This window comes from Urocampus carinirostris, chromosome 14, assembly GCF_059441175.1.
Source record: "Urocampus carinirostris isolate Australia breed hairy pipefish chromosome 14, RoL_Ucar_1.0, whole genome shotgun sequence".
NCBI classification, from domain to species: Eukaryota; Metazoa; Chordata; class Actinopteri; order Syngnathiformes; family Syngnathidae; genus Urocampus; species Urocampus carinirostris.
Genome location: NC_142362.1, coordinates 26,438,806 through 26,451,024, shown reverse-complemented (window position 1 = coordinate 26,451,024; position 12,219 = coordinate 26,438,806). Strand labels below are relative to the sequence as shown.

The 12,219-nt window shown below is 38.6% G+C and overlaps 1 protein-coding gene across 4 annotated transcripts in view; it reads left to right on the top strand.

The window, feature by feature from the left end:
* The window catches only part of nalcn (sodium leak channel, non-selective), a 111,457-nt gene that overhangs the window by 26,784 nt on the left and 72,454 nt on the right, over positions 1–12,219 (top strand). For all 4 annotated transcript variants that reach the window (XM_088352849.1, XM_088352848.1, XM_088352847.1 and 1 more), the window contains 4 exons: positions 1,303–1,454; positions 1,531–1,673; positions 1,763–1,867; positions 4,426–4,512. In XM_088352849.1, the coding sequence (XP_088208975.1) occupies positions 1,303–1,454; positions 1,531–1,673; positions 1,763–1,867; positions 4,426–4,512 (487 nt within the window). The remainder of the gene's footprint in view (positions 1–1,302; positions 1,455–1,530; positions 1,674–1,762; positions 1,868–4,425; positions 4,513–12,219) is intronic.

Sequence of the window (12,219 nt, the reverse complement as noted above, 5' to 3'; positions counted from 1 at the left end):
AGTCATAACAAAGGTGCAAAGTACCGAGGGATTACTGTAATGCAAAATGAGTTTCAGAGTGACTGTCAACATTGTAATATGTTTTTTAACAGAAGGAGGTTGTACTAAGAGGACACACGCGTGAGAAAGATATGTATTGCTAAACTAAAAAAAAAGTAAGACGTATAATTACAAAAGTATGTCGATCGTTAATACTCTGAATTAAAAGCCGTAAATATAAGCTAACAATTCCATCTGCTCTGGCTAGATGTAGTCAATGTCACCTTGACACACAGCTTAAGCTCTGGTTTCAGTCCTCTTGTGAGGTATTGCCTCTTGTCTATGTTGGAAATCCCCTTTCTTGGGGGTGTGTATTTCATTATATTGTTTTCAATTTAATGCACCACATAGGCACGTACACATTATATAGCAAAGGCAGAATTGACTTGATGGATGTACTAAAATACTCAATATTGATCCCCATACAATACAGCTGTGGGGGCCTATCTTACTTTCTGACACCCGTATCTCTCTCATTCTGTGCCACAGGATTTGAAAATACTATTGCAACAACACCCGTATTAACCTTTTCACCCCGTTACACCCATTGGGCTCTCTTAAAGTGTCAAATGGTCAATTACAATTATTTGGCCATCAAACAAATGAAGAATGATCCTATTAATTCATCCCTTTTAAGATTAAAAAATCGGCAACAATTATGTTTTACTGTCAAATGCTGAACAAGTGATTATTGCCTGTGGCAAAAGTTGAGAATTTTGAATTATCAACTACATTTCACTTAGCAAATGTCAGTCCTTTAAACCCGCATGCCTGTGATTGAACATAGAGGCAAAATTCGTAGTTTTAATACATAGCAGACAAGAGACATACAATTTTATAATTCAGTGCTCTGACCTCCAAAGCCTTGTGATTAATGCCTTAAAACAAAATCACACGTTTAAACTGGAGACCATCAGAACAGGCATTTCACACGAGACAAGGTCTCACGGCACACTACTATGCCCGGGCACACTGATTGAAAAACACTGAGCTAGATCACCAAAAAGCTTTTATATTAGGCGATCAAAATTGATTATGTCCTAATTTGAAAGTAACATTTTTTTTCCTGAAACAGAAACTTTGTCGTGGCCATTATATCTTTTTTTCACCAAAGGCCCTCAGAGGAAAATTCGTCTGTCCTCTCCGAAAAAAACTGTATATGGTCAATTTGCTTTCTTTCCATGTTTATCATTGAACAGGGGGTCATTGTGATCACTTTCGAGCATCTTGCACATTTATTTTACGTGTTTTTTATTTTTTTAGTAATGTGACATTGAATAGCTTGGCCATCCCAGACACCCACTGCTCCCCTGATGGTGAGGGCTACCAGTGTCCACTGGGATTCAAGTGTATGGACTTGGAAGAACTGGGCCTCAGCAGGCAAGAACTTGGCTACAGTGGCTTCAATGAGCTTGGTGAGTTCCTGTTATAAGTCATGTCATGGCGTCGAAAAGAAATAGTCCTTGTCACAACTTTTATTTTATTTTTTAGGAACAAGCATCTTCACTGTATACGAGGCTGCCTCTCAGGAGGGTTGGGTGTTCCTCATGTACAGAGCAATTGACAGTTTCCCTCGCTGGCGCTCTTACTTCTATTTTATCACTCTAATTTTCTTTCTGGCTTGGCTTGTGAAGGTAAGAGCGTTTGGCACCTTCATTATTCCCCAGTGAGGATTTGAAGCATTAGATACAAACCACTATCTGCTATATTTATCTTTATACAGAATGTGTTCATTGCTGTTATCATTGAGACGTTTGCTGAAATCAGAGTTCAATTTCAGCAGATGTGGGGGTCCAGGAGTAGCACCACATCTACAGCAACAACGCAGGTATAAAATATGCTGGGATAAATGTGGTCATCTTGGCAACAGCCTGTAACCTCCAAATGTGTGTCCACTGAAATCCAAATTTATTGGCAACCATCTCCTATGATATTCCAGTTATCAAATCTTATGAAATATGTCTCAGATGACTGAACTCACATCATTTTGTAGAAACCACTTGTATCTCTCTCTCTATATCAATCTATCTCTCTCTCTATGTACCTATCTCTCTCTCTCTCTCTCTCTCTCTCTCTCTCTCTCTCTCTCTCTCTCTCTCTCTCTCTCTCTCTCTCTCTCTCTCTCTCTATATATATATATATATATATATATATATATATATATATATATATATATATATATATATATGTATATATATATATGTATATATATGTATGTATATACTGGACTGTCTCAGAAAATTAGAATATTGTGATAAAGTTCTTTATTTTCTGTAATGCAATTAAAAAAACAAAAATGTCATAATTTCTGGATTCATTACACATCAACTGAACTATTTCAAGCCTTTTATTATTTGAATATTGCTGAATTTGGCTTACAGCTTAAGAAAACTCAAAAATCCTATCTCAAAATATTAGAATATCATGAAAAAGTATACAAGTAGGCTATTCAACTAATCACCTGAATCATCTAATGAACTCGAAACACCTTGCGAGGGTTTCCTGAGCCTTAAAAACGCTCAGCTTGGTTCAGTAAACTAAATCACAAGTATGGGGAAGACTGCTGATCTGTCTGCTGTCCAGAGGACCATCATTGATACCCTCCATCAGGAGGGTAAGACACAAAAAGAAATTTCTCAAAGAGCAGGCTGTTCACAGAGTGCAGTTTCAAAGCATATCCACAAAAAGTCTGTTGGAAGGGAAAAATGTGGCCGGAAACGCTGCACAACCAAGAAAGATGACCGCAGCCTTAACAAAATTGTGAAGAAGAGCCGCTTCCAGAATTTGGGGGAGCTTCAAAGACAGTGGGCTGAAGCTGGAGTCCAGGAATCAAAAGCCACAGTTCACAGACGTGTCCGGGAAATGGGCTACAATAGCCGTATTCCCATGGTCAAGCCACTTCTGAACTCAAGACAACGGAAGAAGCGTCTGACTTGGGCTATGGAGAAGAAGCACTGGACAGTTGCAGAGTGGTCCAAAGTCCTCTTTTCAGACGAAGGCAAGTTTTGCATTTCATTTGGAAGTCAAGGCGCCAGAGTCTGGAGAAAGGCTGGAGAGGAGCAAAATCCAAGTTGCTTGAAATCCAGTGTGAAGTTCCCACAATCAGCAATGGTTTGGGGAGCCATGTCAGCTGCTGGTGTTGGTCCACTGTGTTTCATCAAGTCCAGAGTAAATGCAACTGTGTACCAAGAGATTTTAGAGCACTACATGCTTCCATCTGCTGAAAAGCTCTATGGAGATGAGGATTTCATTTTCCAGCATGATCTGGCACCTGCCCACAGTGCCAAAACCACCAGTAACTGGTGCACTGACCATGGCATCACTGTCCTTGATTGGCCTGCTAATTCCCCTGACCTGAACCCCAATGAGAATTTGTGGGGTATAGTTAAGAAGAAGATGAAAGACACCAGACCTACAAATGCAAATGAGCTGAAGGCCGCTATCGAAGCATCCTGGGCATCAATAACACCTCAGCAATGCCACAGGCTGATTGCCTCCATGCCACGCCGGATTGATGCAGTAATCCGTGCAAAAGGATTCCCAACCAAGTACTGAGTGCATCAATGGACATTTTCAAATGTTTGATTTAGTTTTGCTGTTATAAAATTATTTTTTTACTTGGTCTGAGGAAGTATTCTAATATTTTGAGATAGGATTTTTGAGTTTTTTTCAGCTGTAAGCCAAAATCAGCAATACTCAAATAATAAAAGGCTTGGAATAGTTCAGTTGATGTGTAATGAATCCAGAATGTATGACATTTTTGTTTTTGTAATTGCATTACAGAAAATAAAGAACTTTATCACAATATTCTAATTTTCTGAGACAGTTCAGTATATATATGTATATATTTGTATATATATATATATATTTGTATATATATATATATATATATATATATATATATATATATATATATATATATATATATATATATATATATATATATATATATATATATATACATATAGTATGTTTTCAAAATAGATTCTATCTTGTATTTCATTGCACAAGGCAACTCATTTTTTACTTACTTTTTCACATTCATGATATCTTATGCAGTTTATATACTGGATTACTGTGTAGCTTGTGCATGTTTTCATCAGGCCTTAGTGCGTATTATATTCATATATAAAGGTGATAAGGTCGTTTCATCCCACCCTCTTGAAATAAGATGTACTCAATTGAATCCTAATCGCACTGAATAATACCAAATGAAATTGTTCCACTTTAAATGGTCAATGAATTGTTTTGTGTTTTATCTTCATACAATATGTGATTGTTCTTTGCTGTTTTATGTGGTGTCTTATTCCACATTATCTTTACTTAATTTATTTTATTGATTTGTTTTTTTTTTATATTTTGGCTGATCTCATTTTTCTTCTGCAGATGTTTCATGAAGATGCTGCAGGGGGATGGCAGCTCGTGGCCGTAGATGTCAACAAACCTCATGGTCGAGCGCCGGCCTGCCTCCAGGTAAATCTGCTAACACAACCTGATGAACTAATGAACATATGATTGGGTTCCATTTGTCCACAGAATGTCAATAAAACATTAGGAAATGAATGGCAAATAACTTTCTTTTACATATGCCCCTATACTCTCACCATTCTTCTTGGTACAGTCTCAACATTGTTTTAGCGGGTTTGTACAGTTGTTTGCCATCCTTAAAATTGCTTGAATTTTAATGTGTTTTTTAAGGATTGAAAAGTGCTTAATTTTTGGGTGAAGTGCTTGTTAATGCTTAAAATTATCGCCGTGTTTCTTAACAAGTCTGCTCAGAAATGACGCAGACGCAGCTCTCCGGTGGCTTTGCTTTGCCATTGCATTCATGTTCCCTCGTTATTGACTGCAGCTGGCATTAGTTTGTACAGTATTTTACTGTGATTGTGACATTCCCCCCTACAGGTCGTGCCCAAGAGGACAGGTGCATGCTACACCTAAACAGGGCACTATAAATGTTTATTAGTGAAAGGATTAGGTATCACTTTTGGAATTTATCATGGGCCATGCCAAAAATAACGGTAACGTTTCCCAGTGGTACGTTGTAACTGGAAGAACTTCCTGCAACTGAAAATGTAAGCTACAAAGTACTGTCCCTTTTAGCCAACACCTGTATGGGGAAAAAAAACTCTTAAAAACAAATATATTCGTAATTTACTTAAGATCTTCAAATCATATCTTGATGAATGCACATCCTTTTACTCGCAGCCAGAACAGGGAACCAGGCGCGCCAGAAGGGCCTTCTCTTTACTGCTAGGACAGTAAACCGGGTGCGGCTGAGGAGTGTGACAGGGTGTGGGAGCTTCCTGCCAGGTGAATTGGTGGTCTGGTCATTCTGTTATGTCTTAGAGAGAATGGACCCATGTGGAGGATGAAGTAACCTAAAAAGAGTGACAGGATTTGACTACAAATGGTGGTACAAACTGAAAAATAGGTGGAAGGACGCGCACCTAACCCTAACCCAACGCTATTGAGATTCCATCTTAGTCAACCAAACAAATGAAATGAATGGACATTGAAAGAAAATACGATTTAAGGGACCTGTGATTTACCCCTAATGATAAGAAATGGCTTTTAAATGATGTCTGCACGCGGCACCTTGTCGCTGTCCGCCTTGTGGTCTGCGTGATCCAAATGGTGGTGCTTTTGAGATAACACAGCTTGCAGCTGGACCTCTGTTGATAGTGGCGTAAGGCAAAAGACTGGCTTCAGTCTCAGAGATTGTGTGGCTGGAAGCAATGTTTGTTGTAATTGCACACGGCCCAGACGTCTCAGCCCACAAGATAAGCCATCCTGTGCATAAAAATCAGGGCTTGAATTCATAAAATTAATTCACGAGTAAATTTGGCCAGAATTGCAGTGCATGAAGGCAAAAACAATGCAGGTTCCCTCTGCGGTGTTAAAATATAGATCAAAAAATGTGGTTTACTTTGATTATAATTTTTTAGTTAGACAATGTAGGTAAGTGATCTTTCTTTACCTTCGTGACTACGCCAATGTTGCTGTGCGAGTTTTTGTCTTTTTTAGAGAAGCGGGTCTTTCGACTTGGCTCAGTGAAAAGAGCTGTCTTTTTTGGCACCCAACTTTCAAATTGTGTTTGTCGCTGTCATCCTTTTATTACCAATCCTTACGTAACATTATGCACAAAATTACTTAAAAAGGGGAAATGAAAACAAAAAAGAAACAAAGACAAAAAATAAAGAAAAAAGCAGAAAAAAAGCAATAAAAAAGGTAAAAAGTTAGGAAAAAAGAGAAAAGAAGTAACAAATAAATCAAAAAAGGAAAACACAGAACAAAAGAATAAAATGGCAAGAAAAATAATTCAAAAGCTGGGAAAAAATAAACAAAATAAGAGAAAATAAATAAAGAAAGGAGGGTAAAAATGTGTTTCTTTCAAATAATTTGCTCATTTTTAAAATGGAACAATAATATTTTTTGCCAACATTGTATTTCCACTAGAAAACTGTGATTAAATACAGTTCTGTATTGTGCAACCAACTGAATAAATCCACAACAAATTAGTATTATTTACCAAAAGATACATATGAAAAAAATGGCACTCAAATGTAAGGAGGTAGTGGCAACTAATCTACCAGCTATGATCTTTCTTTCTAGGAGCTCAAAGTATTATTTTAGCCAAACTCACTGAACCCTTGGAAGACCTGCTGGCCATATCTCATTAACCAAAGAGGGTAAGTACTAGGACATTCTGGATGAGGAGTCCATCGCTGGGTGGCATGCCACCCTCTACCCCAATGAGGTGGGCGTGTTCAGGGTTTCCCCGCGACATCCTGCAGAAGATCGGACTTGATTCCAAACAAGTACAAAAGGCTATCGTGTAGATAGCCATAGTAGCCGAAAGGAGTTCCAGGTGACTGTAGCTGTCAAGAGGTCGTAACTGAACCTCATCCGCAGGTGAAGGCTAACTTAGCATTTGCTGCCCCACTCAGGAGAGGTGTACAGGTTAAGGGGCAAAAGACCTGTGACCCTCAGATACCTGCTAAGGATGCAGAAGGGGTCTGTAGGAAAACCACGACACATCTACATCCTTAGTTGCTCCCACAGTCTCTGCCTGTTGCAAAGCAGCTCTGGTGTTTATTTCATTCTCACTTTTGTTGTAAAACATGTGGGCCGTGCAACCTTTTCCAATATTACATTAGCCAATTCATTAAAATTTGAAAAACTAAGTAGTGAGGCTGGAAAGCCAGCAGAATGTAAATTGATTTGATCTCAGGTTTTGGACATGTTTAAAAATGATTTGGTTGTCGCACTTGGGATTGATGTTGCTCAACGTTGTTCTAAGCGACGCTTAAAGACTTTGTGTGATTGTTCAAAGCCGTGGTAGCTTACAGGGAACATTGGCTGTGAGCAAGATAGAAAATGCCAGCACACGAAAGGGTGAGGAAAGAATTTAAAACTAAAGGAACATGAAGCTGTAATACAGTGTGTAGAATGTGCAGCGTGTCCCCTCCCTAGCGCCATCATCACTTGGAAGGATTTAGATAGGGATAACCAGAGGGATAAACACGGCTGACTTCCCTTGAGCCTTCTGCCACATTAAATGGATCATCCGGAGCAATGCGGTCTTGAGAGAGTTTAGTAGGGAATCCTACAAAAAGTGAATTCTATATTCAAACCGCAAAATACGCCAATCTTATAAACATTATGTGTTTGTAAAAAGACGCACACACAAGAAAAACACCAATCCAAAATGTAAGTTAAGTGAAACCCTCTTTTCAAAAAACCCACCGCGTATGACATTATAAGAAAAGATAATTTGCTTTTTTTGCACACGCTAAGGTATAACCAGGGTTCTTACGGTTACTTGAAATTTTTTAAAATGCTTGAATTTTAATGTTGAGCTTTATGTATTGGAAAGTGCTTGAATTTTTGGTTAGGTGCTTGTAAATGCTTGAAATTGTTGCTGTTAGGGTCTACTGAGCCTCCTTTCACTATAAGGCCCCAAAATGGAGAGTGCATAATATCACTGCAACCCGACCAAGACCTGACCGTCCTTCAAAACATTTGGCCCAAACAAGGAGGAAACTAATCAAATGAGCAACCAAGAGGCCCAGGCTCACATTGTATGATGTGCAGACATACACAGCTGAGGTGGGACAATCTCTGCATAAGACAACTACTTTTCGTACTCTGCATAAATCTGCCCTTTATGGAATAGTGGAAAGAAGAAGCCACAAATAACATTTGGAACAAGGTGCTCTGGTCGGATTAAACCAAAGATGAACCTTTTGGCATAAGAGCAACATTGCACATTTCCCTCAAAACACCATCCCCATTCTCAAATATTATGGTGGCAGCATCATGTTCTGGGGTTGCTTTTTTTCCGGCATGGACTGGGAAGACGGTTAGAGTTGATGGGAAGATTGTTGGAGCCAAACACAGGGCAATTCTGGTGAAACTTCTGTACTGTCCTAATAGACCTGAGAATGGGACAGAGGCTCACTATCCAACAGGACAACGACCCTACACATAAAGCAAAATTGACAACGGAACTGTTTAAAACTAACAATACATTAATAATACTAACAATAATAATAATAATGGTTAGCGCGTGTGCGGCACCGATCAGAGGTCATGAGATCGAACCTCCAGTGTGGAGTTTGCATGTTCTCCCCCTGCTTGCGTGGGTATCCCCCGGACACTCCCGTTTTCTCCCACAGTCCAAAAATATGTATGTCCAAATTGTCCCTAGGTGTGAATGACCGAGCGAATTGTCTGTCCCTGTGTGCCCTGCGATTGGCTGGCAACCAGTTCAAGGTGTCTCCTGCTCACTGCCCAAATAAAGCTGGGATGGGCTCCAGCACCCCTGCGACCCTACTGAGGATAAACGGTGCAGATAATGGATGTATGGACTTTTGCAAAGCACTGTAGAGGCATTTCTGTGCATGTGTGCTTGTTTTGTTGGTTTGGCAGCAGCAATTCGAGATAACACACAGCTGATTGAACACCTGCTCCTTTTGGAGGCGAGAAGTTCTCACATGAGGGGATGAGAAAGCCAACGAGACAATAGCTAACACAGTCTCAATATCTTGATCTCTGAATCTCAGTTGTGTGTCTAAATGTTAAATATTTATATAAATCTGTTTAAGCCTCTCATTTAAGCCTCACTTTTGAGTACTCACGAAATGTAGAATACAATTGAACTTTACCTATTGGAAATAATGTTTTCTGGAATGCACTCAAGTTTTGATTTTTTGGGATTATAGAAAATACATGAGCTTTTAAGTGTCCAATCTATTTCCCACATACAGAAAAAAACCCAAGAAAAGAAACAAAAAATTTTTTTGCGTTATTAACCAAGCACACCGAAATTACAGTTTTGTTTTGTTTTTAAAAAGAAACCACAATTTTCAGATTTTCTTAAAATATAGTACTGAAGGAAACCTGTTTTACTATATTTATTTGTGCATGTGGGCTCATGAATAACGCGTAACCCTCATTTTAAATATAAACTTGGCGTAACATTTAGTTTCACTTTTTCTCAGCTCAGCATTGTAAGTTACAAACTTTTTTGAATATGTTCAGCTGTGAGTAAAATAATTTATTGAAATTCTAAACTATGAACACAATACCGACATACAATTTACCATGTCTTTATTTAATTACCTTCAAAGTTCAATTCATCAGCAGAAAGGGTTGTTTTCCCTCGTCGTGCTTTATTGCGTTATATATATATGTATATATATATAATGAATAGAAATAGAGTAATAATGAGATAAAGTCAAATGCCTTATTGTAGGTCACCTATATTACTGCTGGATTAGTGGTTAGGATAGCGCTCTCACTACTGTGACATGGTTTAGATTTTTGTTGCATCTGAGGTTTTGCGATTGTTCTCAGCAATATTTTTTTCTAATCAATCAGATAAATCTATGCTCAAATATGGTCAAATAATACTGTGAAACCTTGTGTATAACGCACACCCAAACTTTAAGGTAAAAAAAAACAAAGTGCACTATACAGGAATAAATACAATGCATGGCAAAAAATTGTTAAAAACGGTTACCTTACTGTAGAATAAAGGCTGACACAGCTCTAAAAAAAACTATATTTACTTTTCATTCTTGTCAATGTGGTTAATTTTGCATTGCATACCAAAATTGCTGTTCAGGTTCAGATTTTTTTTCATTGAAATACAGAATGTGTTTCGGAATCGTTTCTGTAAATGCAAAGACTAATTCAAATTCTTTGTTTTTCCCACAGCCATAACTTTTAACTATACCAACCCTCTATTTACTTCACCTTGTTTTCATCATCTCATCTCATTAGCTGCACCGCTTATCCTAGTAGGGTTGTGGGGGTGCTGGAGCCCATCCCAGCAATCATCGGGCAGTGGGCAGGGGACACCCTGAACTGGTTGCCAGCCAATCGCAGGGCACACAGGGACAGACAACTCGCTCATTCACACCTAGGGACAATTTGGACCGGCCAATCCACCTGAAATGCATGTCTTTGGAATGTGGGAAGAAACCGGAGTACCCGGAGGAAACCCACGCAAGCACGGGGAGAACATACAAACTCCGCACAGGAAGTCCGGTAGCTGGATTTGAACCCATACAGGAGGTTCCCAAGACCTTAAAACTGTGCCGCACACGCGCTAACCACTGTGCCGCCGTGCTGCCCTCACATTATTTTACATCTTTTTATCTGGTGCATCACTGATGAGCTGTGGTTAATGGATTGTCCTGGTCTATTAATTGGCCACTGGTGCTCCATCATGTCACAATAACACTGCTCCATTGGTTGGCTTCATTGTGTATGCAATTGTATACAATTTTGTTAGTCGAGGAAATACTTGGAAAGTTGGAAATCATTTTTCAAAAAGCGCTCGTCCATTTTGAAATGAAGACGCTGACTAAAAATTAAATACATGCTCACTGGTTTACTGATATGATTATAGTTTAGTAGACACCCAAGATAAGCAGAAAACTTGTATCTTGTATTTTGACTTGTATCTGTACCCTTACGGTAGCGTGATGCAGTATTGTTGTAGTAAGTAAGTGTGTGATATCCTGGACTATTGTGTTTGCCAGTCGGATTATGGGCTAAGTCTGAAAGGTTGATGGTTTTACTGGCTGTGTGTATTATATGTGTGAGTTTGGTCCCGTTTGTGACAGAGAGCTTAGTGAAAAAAACATGGAGAGCAGTACAGGAGGATGGCTTGAACAATGCTTTGGTACAGTAGTAACAGGAGATGAGGTGGAACTACTGTCCTTTGAGTTTACAGATAACCAGCGTTGGGTAGGGTTACTTTAACTGGATTACTTTCAATTACTTTTGGAGTACTCCAATACCAAATATGCTAATAAAAGACAAAAGAAACTAAATATAAATACAATTATGACTCACAACACGTGATAAGCTTTCTCTCCTGGCTTGGATCTCTGATCTCTGGCAAAACTAACATAAAATGCGACAGAAACAAAATGAAAATAAATCCAAACAGCTTGCCAACATCATTTTTGCTGTCCCATGTATTCCGTTACTCCCCAAGCCTGCACAAAATTTAGTAATTTTATTCATATTTAGTTTCTTTTGTCTTTTATTAGCATATTTGGTATTGGAGTAATCCAAAAGTAAGGAAAGTAATCAAGTTAAAGTAACCCTACCCAACCCTGCAGATAACGGACAGTCTTTGTCAACTCTTTCTGAATGTCTGTGGTATGCTGATTAAAGGAGAGTTTTATCGTCCAGTGTTACTCCCAAGTATATGAAGTGGTCCGCTGTTTCAACTGTTTGTGTGTACAGGATGACGGGGTGTTGGCGTGAGCGGTTTGAAGCATATCTCTTTTGTTTTACTGACATTGATTTCGAGGTGTGTGGCTGGTATGTTTGACTGTGTCACGCTAGTCAAAGATAGATTGACCGTCTAACTAATCATTCCCCTTTTTTAAATAAACTATATGCAGTTTTTATGTTCTGAAAAACTGAATCACAAATATAAATAAATTTACTTTACAGTTGCTCTGTATATAATTATTGCCTTGGTGCTGGCTCATAATAGTTTTTTGTTCTTGCCTACATTGGCATTTGTTCCTTAGAATGTACATGTATATGTAGCTTTGGCTCACTTTGATGAAAAAATGTAAATCCAGGTGATGAAAGAGGAAATGAATCCGTGTGTTATCAAAAGTGACAATCTGGAAAAAATATTTACAT